General features: G+C 39.3%; 1 protein-coding gene and 1 pseudogene across 1 annotated transcript; one reads left to right on the forward strand and one right to left on the reverse strand.

The window, feature by feature from the left end:
- LOC108705073 overlaps positions 1–24315 on the forward strand; it is a 260667-nt pseudogene that overhangs the window by 13268 nt on the left and 223084 nt on the right.
- Positions 1353–7976, reverse strand: LOC121399476. The gene is made up of 2 exons (XM_041580263.1): positions 7105–7976; positions 1353–4304 (listed from the first exon to the last, which is right to left on the reverse strand). The coding sequence occupies exon 2, from the start codon at positions 2638–2640 to the stop codon at positions 1768–1770; it is 873 nt and encodes a 290-aa protein (XP_041436197.1). The 5' UTR covers positions 2641–4304; positions 7105–7976; the 3' UTR covers positions 1353–1767.

Raw genomic sequence — 24315 nt, forward strand, 5'->3', positions numbered from 1 at the left:
AAGGGTCAATTGAGGAGTCCCATTGTCATGAGCCCGTGGTACACATTAACAACTCATTCTATACTTTCCTCCTAGACTATGTTCTTGGAAAGAATCCATGTTGCACAGCAACTACCAGAAGAGATTAATTTCAATGTGTTTGCCCAAATGTTGGCTGGAGCAGATATAGATCTCAGGTAAACTGAGCCACTGTCTGCATCTGGAATATATAAAAGAAGATATGTTTATATTCTAGTTACAGGGACACTATCTCCTTTATGTTTACACATTACTTTTTTAATTCTTCTATAAAATTTAAATTTACTTACAACAGTTTTATCTATAACATAGTATATAAAAAGTACTATATGAAAGCTGAACACCCTAGTAATAAATTATTATTCTGTATATGCAAAATTAATTCTTTCTCTTCATATTCCTTACATTTCTACCTTTCCACACTTCATATCCCCAAGTTAGACTCCTGACTAGCGTCCTCACTTCATACCCGATTTGTCATCCTCTCCATATGTCAGCTATCCTCAGCTTCCCTGTTCACATTTAAAGTGAAGGCAATTCGCTCAGAGACAATTACATTTACTCAGAGGGCTCGCTTGAGGACTTTATCTACTGCTTCCAAGATAATTTCGATTTTGCTTTCTGTGACACTAAGTTGAAGTAATTGCTTATGCAGGAGGCTCTTCCCATCAACAGCCTCATCCCCAAGCAGTACATTGTTGTCCTGGATGCAGGAAATCCTTCCCCCAATCTTAGCGCACCACTCTATTAGGCACTGAAGTTCCTTTGATTTGCTCTTTATAGGGTATGATCAGACATTGGCGGATCTTTTCTACAAGATATATCAGTACTGTTCTGCACCACCAGAGCCTAACACAGTGGGGGTCACTTATAAACAGTGGGTACATTTTTACATTGGCAGTAATCTAAGGCAACCAATAAACTTTATGCTTTCTTTGCTCTGCCTTCATCTGACTGAGAAAAAGGTAATTACTGACTGATTGCCATGGGTTACTGCCCATGTGCAAATTTGCCAAGCAGGGCCGCCATCAGTGGCTCACAGGGTGGGACAGTCCTCCCGGGCCCAGACGATTCTGAGCTGTAAGGGGGCCTGGCTGCGGCGCACTTAACTGGATCGCCAATCTCCCTTCTTATAGGCTGTGTCCCGCACGTACGCATGACGTCAGTATGCACAGGCATGTTAGGGCCACTAAACTCCACTGTGCTATCCCTGCACTGTCCTTGCAGCTGCGAGCCGGCTCGTCTTATACTTGATGCAACGGCAAACCATCTGATATCATCTCTCCAAGCGTGCTGATCAGGGAACTTGCAATGAACGACACTGTAGGCTTGTGTGTTGCAAAACAAGTTCAGTTTATTATGGGTAGTACTACAACTTATATAGCATAGTAAACAAAGAGATTCCATTGTGATGACATACACAATGTGATTACCCTATATTTGGTAATGTTTGAACACCTGAGTAGCTATAGTAGGTTTACACAGTCTACAACTTGTGTGTATTTGATAAGAAGCATACTTGTGCAATCAAGTGTTCAGGCAGGAAAAGACATTAGCCCCTTGCAATCCCTTTCAATCCCCCTTTTAGTCACATAAGTGACTATACGCGAGCAGCATGAATAAGCTTAAGTTGCAAGCCCTCAGAAGAAGTAATTAAAGATGAAGTTAATTTCCTGATATAGGGAATTATACAGCAGAAAAGAAATGAAACAAAAATTAAGACAATCACTAAGGTGACACCAATCTGAGCTAAGATTTTTTGCCAACGGAGTTATACCAGAAGGTGGTAGTGCCATCACTTTGTTTGATTGCAACTTGTCGTTCATTAGTAGACTGACCTCCTAAGGTGGCGATGGGGTTTGATCTTTCATGGCGATGGAGTCTTGTATTGCTCTTGAAAAACTGGTAACAAACTGATCCCAAAGGGCTGTGAGGGTTTGGGTAACATATGCAGTTAAGGATTATCATAATCGGGAAAAATAGAAAAAGGAAAGTGCCAATTATGCACCATAGTGCATATTTTGTGGACTTCCTTATCATCATCGGTGGTAGGGGTGTGAGGTCATCTTCGGGTCCTTCTGTGACGGATTTGGTGGTGGTGTCATGTTCCGTGTTGTCAGCTTTACTCCGTTCCGGCGTTGGAAGTGTTGGCGCGAGTTTCACTCGTGAAGCGTGGATCCAATGGTCGCTGGCATCGCTGAGGACTGCTGTCCGTGTGATGGCAATCACTGTGACTCGTGGGCCAAATGGGAATCCATCTTTTCGATAGCTATGGAGCTGTCGAACCACAACAGGATCGCCTGGGCGAAATGGATGGGTCGGCTCCTGGGGGGGCAAAGGAAAAGACAAAGAAACATCACCATAGATGCCATTCAATGTAGTAATAAGATTACGTACATACTCCTCCTGAATTAAATTAAGATCAGTGTGTTGGATGACTAAGGAGCCTTTGACCCAGGGAGTGGGAAATGGGCGTCCCATGACAATTTCAAAAGGAGATAATTTAGTAACTGAATGTGGTGTCATGCCTATTTCAGCTAGTACTGCAGGTAAAAAGGACTTCCAATTAGTCCATGTGGCAGATGTGGCTTTGGTGAGCTTATCCTTTATGGTGCGATTCATTCGCTCAACAACACCGGCACTCTGTGGATGGTAAGGAATGTGAAACTTCCATGTGATTTGTAAGGTGGAAATTAGAAGCTGGAGGACCTTACTAACAAAAGCTGGGCCATTATCGGAATTAATTTGTTGCGGACAACCAAATCGGGGTATGATGTCATTAACTAGGAACTTAACAACGGTTTTGGCGTCTTCGTGACGGCAAGGGAAAGCTTCTACCCAGCGAGAGAAATGGTCGGTAAAAACGAGCAAATATTCCTGTAGTTTGCCAATCTTAGGAATATGAGTAAAATCAACTTGCCAGTGAGAAAAGGGTGCAATTGGGGGAGGCAAATTTTGGTGTACTTTGTGTGTTCCTAAGGTGTTGGCCCTAAGACAGGTGAGGCAAGTTTTTAACAAAGGTAGAACAATGCTGTCTGAGATTCCTTGCGATGAAATGTTTTTGCATTTCAGCCAAAGTGAGCTTAGAACTCCTATGGCCAATGCCGTGAGCTTGAGAGATAAGTAGGGGTAGACTGTTTTCGGGGATACCCACTTTGCCTTGGATGGAATAAAGACCAAACTGGTCAAAGGTAAGATTTTGCTGTTTCCAAAAATGCAGGTCAGTCTGAGTGGCAAATGTTTGCAAATACTGTAAAATTTGACTGTCTGGACAACTAGGAGGTGTGTGGAGAAACATGGGGATGACCGTGGGAGTGGCAGAGGATGCAGTAGTTTTGGCAACCTGGTCTGCTAGGGCATTACTGAGGGAAATCTCGTCAGTTTTGTTGGTATGTGCCCTGCAATGGATAATTGCAATTTCAGAAGGAAGTTAGATGGCCTGTAAAAGATTATCAATGAGGGCAGGGTGTGAGATGGATTTCCCATCTGCAGTAACATAACCTCTTTGTTGCCAAATTTTTCCAAAATCATGAACTACCCCAAAAGCATATCTACTGTCACTGAATATATTAACGGGGCGTTTGGCAAACAAGTGACAGGCCCTGGTGAGTGCTATAAGTTCTGCTGCTTGTGCAGAATTAACAGGGATAGACTTAGTCTCAAGTACAATATCAGGGAGTTGGACAACTGAATATGCTGCTTTGTAGGTGTCATCGGAAGGCCTGGAGCAGGAACCATCAACAAAAACGTTAGTAGCATGTGACAGGAGTGTCAGTTAGATCGAGTCGAGGTGAGGTAGAGTAGTGGATAGATTCAACACAGTCATGAGAATCGAGTATAAAAGCATTAGTAGGGTCAGACAGGTGTAATAGAGCATGCAGTATGGCAGCAGGCCCTTGAGTGTTGATTGCGTATTTGATCTGTAAATTTGCAGTACCTAATAGAATAACTTCATAGCCACTTAATCTTTGGGAGGTCATGTGTTGGGTGGTAATGTTCTTCAATAGGTGTGTAACTTGATGTGAGGTGTGAAAAATAGTATTGTGGCCTATTGTGACAGACTGTGACAGTTCAACAGCCATAGCACTAGCTGCTAAAGCTCTGAGACACGCCGGCATCCCCTGTACCGGAAGCGGCATTACTTTGGAAAAATAGGCCACAGGACGAAAACTTCCCCCAGATTCTTGAGCACAGACCGCAGCCATGGTTTTACAGGTGTCCTTGACATACAAATGAAAAGGTTTAGCATAATTAGGTAAACCAAGCGCAGGTGCTGTAACCAATGTCTGTAGGAGAGAATGAAAAGCATTAGTCATTTGTTCAGTCCATTGTATGTAAGGTGGTGCATCCTTTTTAGTACATTGTCTTAAGATATTGTCAAAGTAAGAACAGTTTGGTATCCATTGACGGCAATAGTTGACGATGCCAAGGAAGGACAGCATTTCCTTTGGAGTTTCAGGTTTTTTTATTTTAGTCAGTGCTTGTACTTTCTTTGGGTTTATTTGTCTCTGGCCGTGGGAAAGAATGAATCCCAAATATTCAACAGTCTCAGCCCCCATCTGAGCTTTATGTTTAGCAACCTTATGACCCTCTGCTGCCAGATGTTGCAGCAGTGAGGTGGTATCATGGTGGTTAGCTTCCTGGCTTGGACTACACAACAATAAATCATCAACATATTGAAGCAGGACAGAACCATGGCCGGAGGCCCATGACTTAAGGGTATGCTGGAGCACCAGGGAGTAAGCCGCTGGTGAATCCACTAGGCCTTGGGGGAGGCGTTTCCAGGTAAGTTGGAACACCTCAAAAGTAAAAGCCAAAAGTGTCTCAGGGTCTACTGGAACCAAAAAAAATGCATTAGATAACTCCAAAACCGTGAACACCAAAGCATCACACGGAATGAAGGTAAGAAGAACCGTAATGTCTGGCACAATAGGTACAATTGGTATAATTAGTGAATTAATAGCTCTTAAATCTTGTACAAATCGAAATTCCTTGTTCTTCTTAGGAACTGGATTGATGAGAGTATTGTAAGGAGACACAACACTAGTGAGGATATCCTGATTAAGGAATATCTGTATTAACAAACGGATACCATCTAACTTTTCCTGTGAAAGAGGGTACTGTTTTATGTATACTGGATGTGAGTGTGGTTTAAGTAGTGCTTTGTAAGGTGTACAGTCAACAAAGCCCACATCAAATTTGTCATTAGCCCATACAGACAGAATGGAAGGGTTAGTAAAAAGGTCGTTAAAATTTAGAAAAATAGTTAGTTTCGGAAACAAAAATATCTGCAGAAAGGCCCCCATCAGGGGAAATTCTGATGGATTGAAATCCTAACTTGTGGAATAGATCTCTGCCTAACAGATTTTCGAGGCACCCAGGGATGAGTGTAAATGGGTGTGAAATGGTACGGGTAGAGCCTGGGCATACAATAGGTAAAGGCGGTGTTTGGAAAGTGGGAGTTAGTACCCCGTTAATCCCAACTGAAGGTATCGATCCGTGTCTGTCTCCCTCATAATATTTTGTATTAATGCAGGAGGTAGTGGCTCCCGTGTCCACTAGGAATAATAAATCCACTCCTGCAACGTTTAATACAATGTATGGGTCTGCACTGAACGAGGATGAGGTGACAGGGAAAAGTGGGGTACAACCTTCAGGGCAGCCCTATGTAGAACCTGGCCAGTTGATGGTGTGTCTGGGAGTGGAATTTGTCGAAGTCTGGGGTTGTGTGTTAGGTGCTTGTGGTTGAAATGTTGGGGTAGGGGCATTAGGGACTGCTTGTTGATTTTGAAAAGTAGGACCTGGCGGCCAGGGGCATTAGCAAGTATATTTTGTAAATCTGTGGGGCTTAAAGGTTTCATTATGAGTTGTTCACCAACAGTAAGAAAAGGATACTGTTTTGTAACTGGATGTTGATCCCCCCTTTTTTTAGGTTCTCTTTTCCTTACCGTCATCTTCAGACAGTCAGGAGTGATATGAACTATTTCATAACCTGCTTGAGTTATTATACCCATATCTTTTTCTAATTCGGGCATTTGGGGTATCTCGATTTTTATCAGTATCTAAGCCAGATAGGGGGAAGGCCGGCAATGGGTAGGCTGCAGCTTCAATCATACGGGGTGGAGCAGGGACAGGCATTGGTTGTTGAACCATTGGGGCTCTTGGACTAGTGCTATAGGGGCAGCTTGGGGTGCTATAGGAGCAGAAGCTACAGCAATGCAAATCTCGTCATCCTCCATGGTGTCTGGTTTATGTGTCAAATTGGGGTAGATAGCCATGTAAGGGGGTGGGGTAGTATTAACAGTTTGATCACAGGTTGTAGAGCATTGTGAATTGTGTCATTTAAATAGTTTTAAAACACCAGTTTTTCATGGATTGTAGTTCTCAGGGAGGGAAGGTGTAGAGTACCAACCTGGGGCAATCTTGAGCCAATTTTCCCCACCCGGTGTCATATATGTATAATCCCATTTAGGGTCACCTTCTTTCTTCTGAAGACACATTTGATAAACTATATTCATATAATATAAATCATTAGCTCCATCACGTGGAAAAGGATTGTCTAGTTCTAAATGTTCACACCAACCTGCAAGATTATCTACCCAGGGGTCAACATAAAATCCTCCAGTAGGACTACATCTATACACATACTGTTTGCAAGTCTCATTAAGGAGGGGCGGTGGTAAATTTTTTGAAGTCTTACCACCCATCTTGATTCAAGACAAGTACAGTCTACAAATAAGATTAGTAAGTATCAAAAAAAGAAAAAGAAGGTATAGGATAGACTAATTGGTGGTGTAATGATTAAATGTAACTCACAGTTTTCCTAACGAGAACTGTTTATTTGTTCTTATATTATAGGCTGACTCTCTGTTCCAGGTTTATTCACCTACTGCCTGGACATAAATCTAAACTTTTTGCAGGAAAGATAGCCTCGAACTCTGAACACGCAGAGTTTATTCGTCTATGGTATATAATGGGACAAGAATAGGCTGAAGGAAGAGAAGTGAAATAGAGTCAACAGAAATATTGGTTAATCAATTATGTGGACTATCGAATTCAATAAAAAAAACCCAAATATCTCAATACCTTAAATTCTTATCAAAGAACGTGTCATGTACGATTGCAACGAAACAGAGAAGCCAGGGCTGAACTGAGATCAAGGTCCCAACAATACCCGTTTAGCAACTCGTGATCACTCTTAACGCTGCAACTATTCACAGATATATTTTAAAACACAAATACACAAACAAGACAAGACAATAATACGCATGGAAAGATGAATCAGTCAGTAAGAAATGGTTCCCGTGCACAACCTGAGTATCCCTATTTTACTATACTACCATGGGATCTCTATAACCCGTCTCAACCATACATGAGACAGTCTCAACCATACATGAGACACTTTAGCTGCAAATCATGCCCTTGTCTCAACCATACATGAGACAGTCTCAACCATACATGAGACACTTATTTAAACTAAAGAATCGGTCAATCGGAAAGAGCCAAAGGTAAGAGAAAACACCGTCAGTTCAGACAGTGATTCTACTTACCTCTGGATTTCCAGCCGTTCCACTTCTGACACCAGAAAACTGTTAGGGCCACTAAACTCCACTGTGCTATCCCTGCACTGTCCTTGCAGCTGCGAGCCGGCTCGTCTTATACTTGATGCAACGGCAAACCATCTGATATCATCTCTCCAAGCGTGCTGATCAGGGAACTTGCAATGAACGACACTGTAGGCTTGTGTGTTGCAAAACAAGTTCAGTTTATTATGGGTAGTACTACAACTTATATAGCATAGTAAACAAAGAGATTCCATTGTGATGACATACACAATGTGATTACCCTATATTTGGTAATGTTTGAACACCTGAGTAGCTATAGTAGGTTTACACAGTCTACAACTTGTGTGTATTTGATAAGAAGCATACTTGTGCAATCAAGTGTTCAGGCAGGAAAAGACATTAGCCCCTTGCAATCCCTTTCAAGGCACAAATCTGTTTAAACCACCGGAAGCCTGCGCCTGCAGTCAGAAGAGAGAAGACGTCACTGCTTCCTGGAAATGGTGAAGATGCGGAAGACCCCGCTAGAGGAAGGAGAAGACCTTGCAGGAGAAGAGGCCGCAACTGGAGGAGAAGAAGAAGAAGTCACCACTGGAGAAGAAGGCCGTGGAAGAGAGACCCCCTAGTTGCAGGTAAGTGCCACTGACCACCAATGCGGGCCCCTCACCCCTGACCAGCAATGTGGCCCCTCACCCCTGACCACCAATGCGGGCCCCTCACCCCTGACCACCAATGCGGGCTCCTCATCCCTCACCCCCTGTGCGGGTCCCTGAATCCCCATGCGGGCCCCTAACCTGTTCTGGGGGATGGCTAGGGGGTCACAAAAAACACAAGGCCTATCTGTAAGCCACTGTCCACCAATGAGGGCCCCTGAATCCCCATGTGGGTCCTAACCCATTCTGGGGCATGGCTAGAGGTCACCAAAAACAAGACTGGTGGCAATGCCCCTCTATAAGCCACTGAGCACTAATGAGGGCCCCTGACCCCCCATGATTTTATTTACCGTTTCTATGCTTGTCTGTGTGACCTTAGTACTAGTGGGAGGGGCCTGGTTAGGGGAGTGCGTGGTTAGGGGAGGTGTGGCAAGGGGGCCCAGAAAATGTTGTTGTGTGGGGCCCCGTGATTTCTGATGGCGGCCCTGTTGGCAAGTGTTGATAAATGACCTCTATTGCGCTGGGCTCTAGTGTTACAGAGCAGTTTATTTACTGTAACATTACACTGTTAAAGGATAAGTAAACCTTTTAAATAAGTGAATGTAAAATTGACGAGAGTGCTGTTCTAAGAACTTTTGCAATGTACATTGATTATTTGTATTTTTTTAATTCCAAGATATTAAAGGACACATGTACTATTAAAGGGATACTGTCATGGGGAAAAAAATTTTTTTCAAAATGAATCAGTTAATAGTGCTGCTTCAGCAGAATTCTGCACTGAAATCCATTTCTCAAAAGAGCAAACAGATTTTTTTATATTCGATTTTGAAATATGACATGGGGCTAGACATATTGTCAATTTCCCAGCTGCCCCAAGTCATGTGACTTGTGCTCTGATAAACTTCAATCACTCTTTACTGCTGTACTGCAAGTTGGAGTGATATCACACCCCTCCCTTCCCCCCCCAGCAGCCAAACAAAAGAACAATGGGAAGGTAACCAGATAACAGCTCCCTAACACAAGATAACAGCTGCCTGGTAGATCTAAGAACAACACTTAATAGTAACAACCCATGTCCCACTGAGACACATTCAGTTACATTGAGAAGGAAAAACAGCAGCCTGCCAGAAAGCATTTCTCTCCTAAAGTGAAGGCACAAGTCACATGACCAGGGGCAGCTGGGAAATTGACAAAATGTCTAGCCCCATGTCAGATTTCAAAATTGAATATAAAAAAATCTGTTTGCTCTTTTGAGAAATGGATTTCAGTGCAGAATTCTGCTGGAGCAGCACTATTAACTGATTCATTTTGAAAAAAACATTTTTTCCCATGACAGTATCCCTTTAATATAAATTATTTTTTTTACAACAGCACCACCTACTGGTCAGTTTCTGGCCATTCTGACTACTATGTATTGGTATGGGCTCATCGACAGGTAGTCAAGGAAGTTGTCAGGAGCATGCTCTGATGTTCTTCTGCTTAGGGAAAAAAAATAGAAGCCTTTCTCAAATCTTTTCTAAGCAGATGAATACCAGAGCAGCCTCTTTCTCCTGACAACTTCCTTTACAACTGGTCAGACTGGTCAGACTGGTTGGAAACTGACCAGCTGGTGGCGCTGTTGTAACAGTTCATTGCGGCATGGAAACATAATTGGGTGCTAGAACTAGTCCGATTGCCATTTTGGAGTCAGGAAGGAATTTTTCCCCCTCTAAGGCAAATTGGAGAGGCTTCAGATGGTTTTTTTTTGCCTTCCTCTGGATCAACTGGCAGATAGGTAGTTAATAAAAAAAAAAAAAAAAAGGTTGAACTCGATGGACATGTGTCTTTTTTCAACCTTACTTACTATGTTACTATGTTACTATGTTACTATGTTAAAATCTTGTAGGTAGTATTCTGTCATATATTAGTTTATTTTTTAATGAATGCTGTTGATTCTCTGTAATTTATTGATGTACATGTTTTTTTCCAGCAGGGGGAGAGACAATACTGCAAATGGAACTTCTCTGTAGGAATGAGGCATCAGGAACATAGAAATTTGTTTTCTGTGCTATGTTTTGGTATGGGCTCATCTATAGGGTTTTATTTAGGACCAAGTAGGAAAAATCTACTAAAATCTGGATGAGCACTACTGCTGCCAGCAAGATCCAATATTGAATGCCCCTGAAAGATTTTTAAAGGAATGCTAAAATGTGTAGTTCTACTACAGCTGTGTTGCCCTCTTGATTTAAATCATATAAATATATATTTAGTTAAAAAAACAGTGTGATAACATATTGATTCTAATGGCCCATGACACTTCTTCTCTGTCTTTCCTTAACCATTTAGATCAAAGAGTTGCCTGGAAATGAAGAATTTGCAAAAGCTGTCAATATGGTCCATTAAATCCAGCACTGTAGAGTCTATGATTTGTGACATTAAAACTAGCCATGCTGCTTATTTTTCTTTGCTATATTATTATTGTCCAGTATTATGCAGCTGTTTAGAAACACTGCAGCTGGAAACCCATAGTGTAACTGAATTATGTTGGCGCATTTGTTCCTGTTGTGCTTCTATTATGCTTTTCTCTTCTCATTCAGTGCAGAAATGGCTACCCCATGGGTCTTTTTATAGGATCCCGTGGTTGGAATTAATTAGCGCATCACTAATCATGCATTTATTTCTATCCATCTGAGTCACACCTGATAAATCCCAAACGCAACCTGTCTTTTTGCCAACTACGGCATTTTACTTGGCAATGCCCTGCAGTTACAGAGAAAATGCTTCCAGTCATCGGTTATCAGCTACATGTTCTATTGACATTGGCTCAAAAGGGTTTGATGCATGGTTTGTGCAATGGGAGTTTTACAGCTTGGGAATAGCCTGATTAATGTCCTATGTCAAAGCAAAGTCTAATGGTAATCAAGACAGGGCCGATGCATAGTAAATGTGTAAACAGAGCGTCTTTGTCCTTTGCAGTGACATTGAATGGTCAGTCGTCACTCTGTGTGTTATACTTGCAGCTGGGGGTGCCTGCTTTATATTCATTTTAATGAACTGCTTTACAAGTAGAGATAGGATGTTGTTGTTGGAGCTGATGCTGGCCGAGCCTAAAACTGCACAGATAATTATGAACATTTAGCCTTTGTATAAACACAGTTTTTCTTCTGAAAAGTTCCTTTCTTCTGATTTGGTACAAATTAGAACAAATTATGATATTTATCTCAAACCTCCCATTCCTGGAACTTCTACAACTTCTATCTTCACCTTGATTTCAACTAAATTTACTGCAGGAATATCATAACACTGGTCCAAAACACGACTGTGGGGGGTAGGCCCACCAGAGTTGCTGCATCAGGGGCCTCCACACCTCCAACTGGGCTTTCCACCCTCCTCTAGTAACCCTCACGAGGCCGCAAACCCCCCCCCCCGCCAGCAAGTACCTGGCAGCAGTTGTTATCTGATCAGTGCATCTCAGGCAGCACTGCCAATGGGGCCCACCAGGTTTTTTCCCGGTACCCTGCCAGCCCAGTCCTTCCTGTATCAAGCCTATTTTATGGCTTTCGTTCTTCTTTCATGACTTATTTTGATATTATTATCTGGATCAGTATAAGTACAAAGTTGGACCTCTAGCTGGCCTCAAAGGGTTATTATGCTGAGGTCTATAGAGCAGGCCTCAGACAAGCCAAGCAATATTGCAACTCCTACTTTATATTAATAGTAATTATATAGAGAAGACAAGTTCTATAGACATGAGTTATGCCCCAGGGTCATGGTATATATATATATTTATAGATTCTTCATGGATAGCTAAGCAGCGCAATGCTTTCCCTTGCATGTACAGGAAGATGACAGCACAATTGATCACACTCACTTCTTTAGTCCACCCACCCTTGCTGCGTGTCTCTATGCTTCCTTTTGGTGTGTGCATTAGTATTTCTAAGTTAGGGTGGTGTGAATGCGTGGTATTGCCTGTTGTACTTATTTGTATTATAAGTCAGGGAGATTGTAGTGACAGTTTGAACCCAGGATCAGTTGAGAGGCATACGAGAGAGTGAGAAAATAGGAAATCTGCAGAGAGACCCTCTGGGGACATGCTTGCTGCTGAATTAATTGGAATAACAATTTTTTTTTCACTCTGAGGCCATTATGATGCAGAGAGTATGTGTTGGTTCTTTTCATTGGTTTTGCTATAATTCATTGAATAAAGTAATTTGTTTGGGGTTCAGATTACACCTTATTTTGCACATAGATCAGAGGCAGAACAGGAACACAATGAAAGCAGTCAGTGGATATAAATTCTAAATATTTATTTTAAAAACATAATTCATTGCACTTTTTTTAACAAACAAATCTTTCAGAGAAAACAAATAAAAACTGACTTAGAAAAGAATAGGAGTATTATATTCTCTCTCTTTGCTGAAAAAAATGTATATGTGACTGTGTGTTGTTTTTATAATACTGACATCCCATCGGGCTCTTCGGTGTGTAGCAGACATAATAATACCAGGTGCTGAAACATATAAGAATGGAATTGTGAGCTTTGTACTGTTCCAATAAGATATGTCTTACATGTCTACTTTGTGACAATTCACCAGTACCATACTGTGAATATTTGTCCTTTATTGCTTCAAACAAATGTTCCCAAAGATTGGCAAGAATTGCACCTGAAATAAAAGTGGGATTCAGCTGAGCATTAGCCACTAGTTTGATGTGTTTGTGAATATGTCTACAGTGTGACATAATTTTGTTCTCTTTTAACTTCAACTAGGTCGGAGCTGTATTTGCACCAGATGGCAGACAACCACTCTTTTGGAATAGCCCCCTGTGTGAAGGTAAGGGGGATTTGCTTTGCTCTGTAAGTACAGTTCTCTGCTTTTCATCACTGCCTCTCTCACTTCCAATCTATGAAAGGTGGCAGAACAGATCTTCCGAGCTATAGAGATGAAAGCAGAACAGCAGGGAGGAATTATTCTCCGGCAGAAGCTGGACTGTATTGTTAAGAATCCCTGAAGCATATCCTCACATTTAATACAGGTGCATCAGAATGGCTGAACCGCCTATCAACTCATAAGCAGATATATCACAAAAAAGGCCTTAGGGGTCTTTAAAAAAACAACAAGAGCATCCATACAGTAATCCCCTTGTGACGAATGCTCAAAATATTCAGTTAACTTCAAAGCAGTGTTCCTATGCATTTTATTGGATTTTGGATTAAAGAATGTTTTTTTTCTGTGCAGAGCATTTCTCCGTTTTCTACCTGCACATACAGCTAAAGACACATTGTTCGTCATTTGCTATTCAGGAGTAATTGCTGAGTGGACCTTCAGCTGGCAAGGGGCTATTAGGGAGGGTCATGGGAAATAAGGGTACAGAAATTTTATTACAGGTATAGGATCCCTTATCCGGAAAACCAGACATCCAGAAAGATCCGAATTATGGAATGGCTGTCTCCCATAGACTCCATTTTATCCAAATAATCCAAATTTTTAAAAGTGATTTCCTTTTTCTCTGTAATAATAAAACAGTAGCTTGAACTTGATCCCAACTAAGATATAATCAATCCTTATTGGAAGCAAAACCAGTCTATTGGGTTTATTTGAGGTTTAAATGAATTTCTAGTAGACTTAAGGCATGAAGACCCAAATAACGGAAAGATCCATTATCTGGAAAACCCCAGGTCCCGAGCATTCTGGATAACAGGTCCCATACCTGTATTGAGTTCTGTAGAGATGTTCCGGTGATCCAATATTATTGCCCATCACATATGTGTTCAGTCACACAGTGTACTTAGGGAAAACGGTGCCAAGATGGCTAAAATACCCACTCACGTTAGTCATCATGGTTCTATACCATTAAACTAGTCATGGCACAAATATTTATTGGAACAAGGTATGGTTATCTATTTGACTCTCTTTTCCTTCTCTCTACCCAAAATAACACTTAAGTGCTGCAGCTTTCCTTTAGCTGGCTGACAAATGATAACACATCTGTTTAGCGCCTCATTAAATGCATACCTTCGCTATATCAAATGACCCTATTACAAAATTCATTGTCTTATCTCTTGAGAACAATATGGCACTTTTTAACCTATTTAGAGCCTCAAATAAAGAGGATAATAAAGGTTGATGGTTTGGCATGGGCAACTATAGCCTGTTTATCGTTGTAGAAGGCTGTTAGTGTAAATATAGGCTGACAGACAGTCCTAATGCCCAGAGCATAGAGCAGCACAAGGGTTTACTGTAAAAAAAACAAGTCCTTCTCGACTCTTGCAGTCACTCAGAATTATTTCATCCTAATATTATCCTACATGACAGTGCCGCTAAATATCTTCAGCAGCAATTCAAATAACCACAGTTCTGCAGCTTTGCAAGTAGGGCATTCCTTAATGTGACCTTTGATTGTACAGTTATTATTACTGCAAATGTCTGTTAATGAAAGAAAAAACACAGTTTAATAAAGTACTTCCAGAGACACACAACATGGATCTAATATCTGGCTACATATGGCTATTGGTTACTGGGTAAACTTTGTAACTTTCATAAAATATGAAGATTGATGTTTTGCATGGCATTTCTTTGTGATTAAAACCATTACTTCAATCGTATAGATCTCCTTGCTGCCTATAATGGTTTCTAAATAAAGGCAATTGCTTTTCTTAAAGGAACAGTAACTCCAAAAAAGTGTTTTAAAGTAGTTAAACTATAATACTGTGTTGCTCTGCACTGATAAAACTGGTGTGTTTTCTTCTCAAATACTGCTATTTTTAGGCTATGGGCACACAGGCTGAACTTAGGCTCAGCTGCTGACGGTCTGCATATTTTTTGCAGGCTGAGACAAACAGATCCCTGCTCCATTGAATCCAACCAGCCTGTATGCATGAACACACGCATTGGAGCTGAAGCTGAGGTCAGTCTGGAGATGCCTCCTTTTGTATATTTGGGCTCAGCTTCAGCTCCAGATTCAAATCAATTGAGCAGGGGCACTAAGCAGATCTGCTTCTCTCAACTTACAAAAATACACAGGCTGACAAAAGCCAGAGCTTTCAGCCTGTGTGCCCATAGCCTTATAAAGTAGAATATAAAAGAGCTGCTGTAACCATGGGGGCAGCCATTCAAAAGAGAAAGGGCTCATGTTTCATAGTAGATAGCAGGTACGTTCTGTAGAATATAATGGTGTTCTACAGAGCTTATCTGCATTACAACATAGTAGTGTTTCTGAAGCAAATTTGCTTGAAGATGTTTCACTTGTCATCCAACTGGCTTTCTCAATTCAGAATGACCTGTACAAAAATATTTGTGGTTATATACCCTGGAATCTTACTCCAATCAGCATAATCTGTTAAGTATGACCAGCATGGGGGAGAGGTGCCAAAACAGCATTGTGTGTGGCAGATAGTAGATGTTGTGGCCCCCCCATTCAAACTTTTTTCCCTGACCCCTTTTTTGCATCAGTCCTCCTTCTATGACCCCTCTTTTGAGCCAGTCCTACCATGAGGCAAGGTGAGCAGTAAGCAGTCAGTTACAAGGGGTGGCAAAATGCTGACCCTTGTAACTTTAAGAGCTGAATTTCTGGGTTTAAACCTGTAAATTTAGCTCTGCTAGTGCAGAGAGTGATATTGCGCTCAATGCACTAATGATGCTGCCCCTTTTTTATCCGCTCTGACACTGATTTCTTGATGGTCTGTGTGCTGTCTCAGAGATCACCTGACCAGAAATACTACAACTCTTAACTGAAACAGGGAGCAAAAGACAGAACTCTGTCTGTTAATTGGCTCATGTGACCTAACATGTATGGTTTGTTTGGTATGTTTGTGTGCACAGTGAATTGTATGATCCCAGGGGGCGGCCCTTATTTTTTAAAATGGCAATTTTCTATTTATGATTACCCAATGGCACATACTACTAAAAAGTATATTATTATGAATAGGGTTTATTTACATGAAGCAGAGTTTTATATATGAGCTGTTTTATGTGATATATTTTTTATAGAGACCTACGTTGTTTGGAGGGTATAGTTTTCCTTTAAGTTTTTCTTGACACCCCAGAAATATATGGGAGGACAACGTTCTTACTTTTGTCCTGCTTTCTACCTTCATTAGTAGTTTTGATGTTATTGCTTCTCCTTTTTCTGGTTTTAACAAAGGCCCAATTTAGATACCCACAAGTTTTAAGGGCCCCTCTGAGATGTTCGCCATAGCCTATGTGCTGGTCTTGTCTGCTCAGGGGTGTAGGATTCTGATAATCCCCAGTTTGTGATCTAGAATCAACACCTTACCTCCATCAGATCTTTGACCCCATACTAAACATATTATGCTGATTGAAGCAAGATCCTAGGGTATTTAACTCCAGAAACATCTTCCTACAAGTCATTCTAAATTGGGAAAACCAGTCGGATGGCATACACAACTTGTTTAAACTTTTTGTAAAGACAAATAAGTTAAATGGTAAAACACACTAATAAACTCTAGGAATTGCACTGTATGTAATACTGAAAACCATTAATATGGTTAATATCGTTACCGCAAGAAAGACATTTAGGGGTTATGTATCAAAGTAAATTTTTTTTCTGGTGTGACTTTTAAAGCGCAAAACTACAATTTTTTTCGTAGGAAAAAAAACTTTATTTGTTATAACTCCTGCTGAGTTCATGTAGAAGTCAATGGTAGATGTCCTGATTTGCTCTGGGTTTCCGAAAAAGTTTTGGCCATCAAATCCAAAAAAATAGCGGTATTCGGGCGTCAAATCCAAAAAAGTTGGGGATTCAGATCTTTTCGAGACTTTTCTCGCACAATAATACTTTTTTGGGAAATAGGGGGAAAAAGTCTGTACGGATTTGTTTGGGCTTTCCAAAAATAGTGAAATAAATTCTGATTTTGATAATCAGAGGATCTAAGTGAAGTAGTCAGTGGGCAAATTGCTGAGTGTTGAGTGATCCCAATGCCAAACTGTAGCAAAGTAGATATAGTGGTATAACCCATGCTGAAGAGATATATACAAACTGGGTAGTTTCAATAAATGTTGGGGGCATTTGAGTTGTAAAGACATTTTCCCAAATGTATAACTGTTCTTTAGCTACAAAGAGGTCTTATATAATTTGCAAAATAAATTGTTACTGCCTTGCAGCCCATTGTAATATTCAGGAACAGGCTGTTGGAAATTGTGACTTATTAGTGATGCAGTAATAGTGATTTATGTATAAATGGTTCCCCTTTGAACTGACTTGGAGTCAGGTTCAAATAGAGCAGAGCCATTTGACTGTCGATCCATCTGCTTTGCTTGTGTGTCTTTGGCCTAATTTGCACATACAGGAAATACTTGTGTAATATAAAACCTACTTTCCAAAAACCTTACAATAATATAACATAATACTTGCTATTATGAATTATTGATATAGGGTAATAATTCATGATAATAATAATTCAAATGTAGAATTTCTTACATAATTCACATGAATCCTTTACCCAGTGGATGTAGAATGTAAGGTTCCCTATTACACCCAGATTAGGAGCCAGTTAACCTGCCAGTATGTTTCTGAAGTGTAGTAAAAAATCCAAGTAGCCAAAAGAAAGACATGATGAGAAGATACAGACTCCTTGCAGATATTGCTCAAGTCAGGAGCAATTCCATTAGTTGCAGTGCTAAATGCCACCTTTACCATATTCATAAAAAGAGTATACAGTTTACAGTGTAAAAACATCATAAACTTATGTTCATAAGAACCCATTTGGGATATTTTAGAACTACCATCTTGTTCCATGGTATGAGCCACTATGCTATTTACTTCTAATGGGTACAACAAGCAAACTATAACATTATCCTCATTTCCCCTCACCAGCAGTATGACTGCCTACAGTTGTTTGGCAGAATCTGAATTATCTTAAACCTTCCTTAGCTCAGATTCTCTTTTTGGTACATTTTTGTGAGCCATTGTCTATTTTTTCCTTATCCGTCAGGATGAAAGTGTAAAATAACCTAAAACTGAGCAACCTTGTGCATTAATTCATAGACCAGATGCAAAGCTCTAGCTCCATGTTCTCTCTTTTAATATTCAGCTCACATTGCCAGTAGAAGGAAAGAAAATTAGCTTAAATGATGACTGTTGTGTTGGTGTCCTTGGATAGGTTACAGATCCTGTTATGACAGGTTTCTTTTTTTTGAGGCTTTTATAAACACCATGGAAAAATGTCTAATATAATGAAATTGTCTGTGTTAGAATATGCACAGAGCTTTTAATTCTAACACCCACTGCACATCTGCCATCCATATGCATCTCTAGCTACTGTATCTTGTTGCTGAGGATTAACCAACTGCAAACTCTTAATATGAGCTTTGTATGCCTTCTAATGGGCAGAGGTGCAGCAAATAATGAACAACTCAGTGAACACAGGTGAACAGACACTCTTCCTTTTGAGTGTTAAACAGATAGCCAAAGCAATAATACATGCCTGCTACGATGTATTTGTACTTTTGTGTATCTAATTAATCATATATCTAAGTTCTTGCACCAAGCAGTGGCATTGCATCACTAAAAAATAGTATAAAAAGGCAAAAACTTTTCAGCACATACAGAGGCCTTTCTTGGGACACTGATCCCCCCTAAACTAAACACTGACAATGCGACAATTGTGTATAACAGCATATTGTATAGCAGGATTTTTTAAATTTCATTATTTCATTGCTATTATATATCACATTTTTTGTAATTTAGATCTGATCACTTAACAAAACCTTCTGAAAACTGGAACTATGCTTTATTTAACATTAAACTAGTAAACCGGAATTGTTGTTAGGAACTCTCACAAATTATTGATGCCATCCAGCCTTGCCCTCAGCTGGGTAGACTGTGTGGGCCTTATTTTTCAAAATCCGCATTTTTCTGATAATTTTATTAAAAAAAGTCCTAGCAAACTGGAATCCACGATCGGACCTTATTTATTATTAAAAACCCTTAAATTGAATGAAAATTCGAATCATATGATTTTTTTCGTTGTTTTGACTAGGGTTGCACCGAATCCACTATTTTGGATTCGGCCGAACCCCCGAATCCTTCGCTAAAGATTCTGCCGAATACCGAACCGAATCCGAACCATAATTTGCATATGCTAATTAGGGATGGGAAGGGGAAAACATTTTTTATTTCCTTGTTTTATGACAAAAAGTCACGAGATTTCCCTCCCCACCCATAATTTGCATATGCAAATTAGGATTTGAATCCGAATCCTGCTGAAAAGGCTGAATCCTGGCAGAATCCTGAATCAATCCTGAATCGAATCCTGGATTTGGTGCATCCCTAGTTTTTACAGAATGGCTAGACTTTTTGGGCTTTTTCCTGAAAAAACTGATTTTTTTTCGGATTTTTGCCCAAAATAGTGGATTTTGGGGCTAATTTGAGCGCAGGCCACAGAAACTTCCAAATAGGATAGGGGCCTCTCCCATTGACATATACAACCTTGACTTTTTCCATTCTCTGTGTATAATTAATCTCATCGAGTTTTTTTCCCACTCAAGATTCGGATTTTAAAGTAAAAAAAAAAACTAGATTTTTTTAGTTTTTGACATTCAGACTTTATTAAATAACCCCCTGTGTGTTTCTTGGAATGTATTCTTTATAACCATTACTTTAACAGTTTCCTAAATATGTTAAAAAGAGAAAGTAAAAAAACAAGTCCTTTGCCAATATATATTACCCCACAGAGTATAATCACCCCAAGGCCCATTGTTTTCCTTTCTTTGATTGCAGCACTCAGTATAAGCTGCGATGAAAATAATTTACCATTGGCTTCTATACAGTATTTGCAAACTGCCTTCCTGTATTTTAGACTCTTACTTACATTGTTACACAGAGAGGTTTAAACCCTTCCAAATCTTTGCTCAAATTAGTCTTACAAAACATCTAGCTGATCCAAAACAAGCTGGAAAAAACATCTATGGCTGCCTTGAATTTTCCTTCGAAGGGAAAAAATGTTACTTAGGGCAGGCAAACCAGTCCATGCTAACAGTTTGAATTTATAAAAAGATATTTCAACCCTTACTTATAACTATCTATAGAACTTACCAAAAAAACACGAAAAACAAACTAAGAAAATGTTTTAGCCACGCCCATGTCCATAGACCACACTTGCTTGTGGATTTGCCTGTTTTAAAATTGCTGCAAAATAAAATAATAATTACAGGTTACTCTAAACAACTGACATTTCCCCATCTGTGTATGGAAAAGCAAACAATCTTATCAGTGAGACCTGCTCATACCCTAGAGAGAATAGATCACAGACGTATCACCCTGCAGCCATTGGAATATTTATCTCCACATTTTATTACTGAGGGGAGTCTGAAAAGTAAAATTTGTACATTTGACATTCTTAATTCAAAAGCATACAGTGATATTTAAGATTTGTAAAATATCCTTCTGTTTTACTTGAGGTTCTATGAGTCTCTCGGAAATAATCAAAACATACCAGCTACAGATTGCAAAAGGTTTTATTACATACAATAGATGAAGAAGATAGACATTACCGAATGAGCAAACTGAGCAAGCACCACCTCTCTGCAACCAAAACTGGGAGATCCCGAAACAGTCCAGCAGATCGAGGCTCAAACAGTTCCGAGGGTCCTATGGCTGTACCAAAGGCCCAGTGGCTGCACACATAAACCCCACAGGTGAAATCTCAACTGACCAAAAGGAGACCCCCAGTTTATATATGCTCAAAAACAATGAGCTCATTTAGTAATTTAGTAAAAAACCCCGATAATGATATGGTTAATTACAGATCCTGTTTCCCATGCGCTCATCAGGATCTGGCCAGACTCCCAACAAGCTAGCTAACTAGTATCTTAATAGCATGTTCTGCCCCTAGCTACAATAAAGGAAAGTCTCACGAAGCCTTCAGAAATCATAAGCATATTAGATAATACATATGAGAATATCCAGAGAATTTCCAGAAGTCATAAACATTTTAAAAATAAAGAACAAGTATTAGGTCACCGAATTGATAAATTTCCCCTTCCACAAAGCTTCATTATACAAGATTAAAGCTGTGCTGTATATTAGGTTCAACATGCCATATTGGATTTAATGATAAAACAGTTCTTTGTGAAAGTACAGTATTACAATGAAATAACAGTTCTTTGTGTTATATTTCTATCAAAGGCTTATATATATATCAAAGTATTACCATGAGCCACCATTTCCTATTATCACACCTTCCAGCAATACCGACAAAATGCTGACCATTTTTCTTTTTTGTAAAGAATAACCGACTTTTTTCATTCAAAGATCTCTCTTTCTGGATAAAGATAGTTTCTAAGATACTTAGGTGTCTTCTTATGCCTATTTTACTTCATGGCTACATTCCAATCCTTCTCTCTGTTTATAGCAATTTCGCCAACACCAGTTTTCATTTGGCACCAATCCTGGAACTAAAATGCTGCTCTTTTCTTAACCTTTCCTACTAGAGCTATAACACTCCAGTAAGACTGTCATTAAAAACTGCTTTGTCTTGTGAAAAATGTAATATGTATTCGCCTGTTGCACCTGCTTTTTCTTCCAGTGTAGGCTATTATCTTTTTTTTATTCCAAAAGAAAAAAAAATTTTGACTAAGCTGTGAATTGAAATTGTAGTCCAAAGTGCAATTTTCTTTAATCCAATTGACACCCCAGGCATAAATGAGTTTAGTCATGAGCAGATAAACCATGTCTTTCACAGGTGCAACCACAAAAGCAGAAATAGGAATCACATTGCTGTGTAACACCTGAATCTGATGCTTTTGCAGAAGTCAGCGGATACACATTTTATTGTACAAATTGAAAGAGTTATAGGAGATCCGTGGTCAAAATTTGAATCTTTCATCTTCTGCAAAAGAAAAGATCACATCAATATCTTCTGAAATTTTAGTTGGATTACGGTGTTTGAGAAGGTACTGTATATGTTAACCCTGCTACCCCATCCAATTTGTATTTAGATATGTTCAAAGGACACAAAACTTCAACATATAGGAAATACCATATGGAATTTCATGTACCTGTTATCCAGGATTCTCAGGATAAGGAATCTTCCCATAGTCTTCTAAAAAATATTTAAACATTAACTAACCCAATAGGATTTTATTGCCCCCAATAAGGATTAAGTATACCTTAGTTTGGATTAAGTACATTGCAGTTTATTATTAAAGAGAAAAATGAATCCATTTTAATTATTTCATTAAACTGGAGTCTGAGCTTTCTGGATAATGGGTTTCTGGATAAATCATTTTATGTTTCGTTTTTCGACTTAACATGCACATGTGGGTGCATGATCTTCTCAGCTTGTTACATATTTCAACTCCAGAGAGTTCTTCATTTAGCTAGTTGCTTTTAGTTGTACAGCATAGCCTTTTATCATGTGTTAAAGGAGAACTAAACCTTAAAAATGTATATTGCTAGAAATACTATTTTATATACTGAATTTATTGAACCAGCCTAAAGATGAAAGTGCAGCATCTCTAAATCAGTAATGATCCAGCCCATCAAAATTGTTTCCCTTCTTGAATTTTATTAGTAGTGTCTGCGACATTCACATGCTCAGTGTGTTTGAGCAGCTGTTAAGAAGCTTAACTTAGGGGTTGTAGTAAATCATTAAGCAGAAAATGAGGTTTGACTGTCATATGTGCTTATGCTACAGGACTGATTATTAAATTCTGATGCTAATTGTCCTGGTTTCTGAGCTGCCGTCTACAAATCATTTGCATTATTTACTTCATCGACTTGCCTTATATTGTGACATATATATATTCTATGTATACAGTATATTGTGAGTCAGTAAGTGACAGCAGCACAGAACATGTGCAGTAAATTAGCAGAAAAGAAAATGGGAAGCTACTGGGGCATCTTTGGAGACGCAGATCTTCCCTGGTAAAGGGCTGTGGTTGCCTTGGGCTGGTACAGAAGCTTAAAACATAATGTACAACATTTCTAACCTATTGCGGCAAGTTGGATGCAATCGCAGGCTGCAAAATATAATTGGACTCAACTAAAAGTGGCAGGTAAAAAACTACATTACATGACGACACGACTGTCGGATGTGAACGCAGAAAGCAACGACTTCTGCTGATTCATGTATTTTGCCTCTATACACTGCTATCTGTTTTGGTGACTGTGAAATAATCTATTAAGAATGCAGAGTAAAATAAATAGGTATAATAGTAAATATTGCCTGTATAAAAATTATTAATTTGGATAGTGGGGGTTTAAAAACAAAATACGTATACAGAATACTAATCTGAAATACTAAAGAAATTGAGTAAAGTTTTAGGTTTTGAGAGATTTTTGACCATCTGTGTGACCATTAATATGCAATAAGAAGATCAGTCAGATTCCTGTACTTGACCCTTGTGTTGCTGGCTTAAAAGAGGAAAAATGTAATTCTAAGCATCTTTCCAATATACCTAAATTTAAGTTTTCATTTATTGTAAAGTTATTTGTAAATGTAATTACATTTACAATTCTTCCTAGATCCTTGAAACATTTCTGTCCCCCTTTAATAAACACATCAAAACCATATTGATTTTACTTTTTCTTAAAGATTTCTAAAACATATCCACTTGTTCAAAACAATTTCACCAAAACATATATTATTATCTATGCATTCTTTTTGCCCGTTACTGTGGATTAGATTCCCTCTCCATAATATTTCTCCACTTGGGTCTATTGCTAGGCTTATCCACCTCACCAACTACTCACTCCACACTCCATATACTGTAACTAACACTCATTACCTTTACCTTTCATATAACTCTGCCTTTTACAGAATAAATCTTATCTAAAGTATTCTCCTAAACAACTCTAAAGACCACTTAGGTTATGCCTAGTTCTTGTCTTAGAAGGTCCATCTTAAAAGTCAGTTAGGGTGATACTTTGGATGAAATGCATTTTGTCTTATTTATTCTATGGCTGAATTACTTATAAACCAGTGTTTTCCTCTAATATTTTGACAAACAAAGTTAACTTTAAAATGTATCTGTAATCTATACTGCCCTTTTCACTGGGCATTTAGCCAATATGATGTAAGGGCAAATCCCTGGAAATGATGCAGTTTTAAAAGAATAACGGGGGAATGTAATAAAAGTCGC

This window comes from Xenopus laevis, chromosome 1S (assembly GCF_017654675.1).
Source record: "Xenopus laevis strain J_2021 chromosome 1S, Xenopus_laevis_v10.1, whole genome shotgun sequence".
Lineage (NCBI taxonomy): Eukaryota > Metazoa > Chordata > Amphibia > Anura > Pipidae > Xenopus > Xenopus laevis.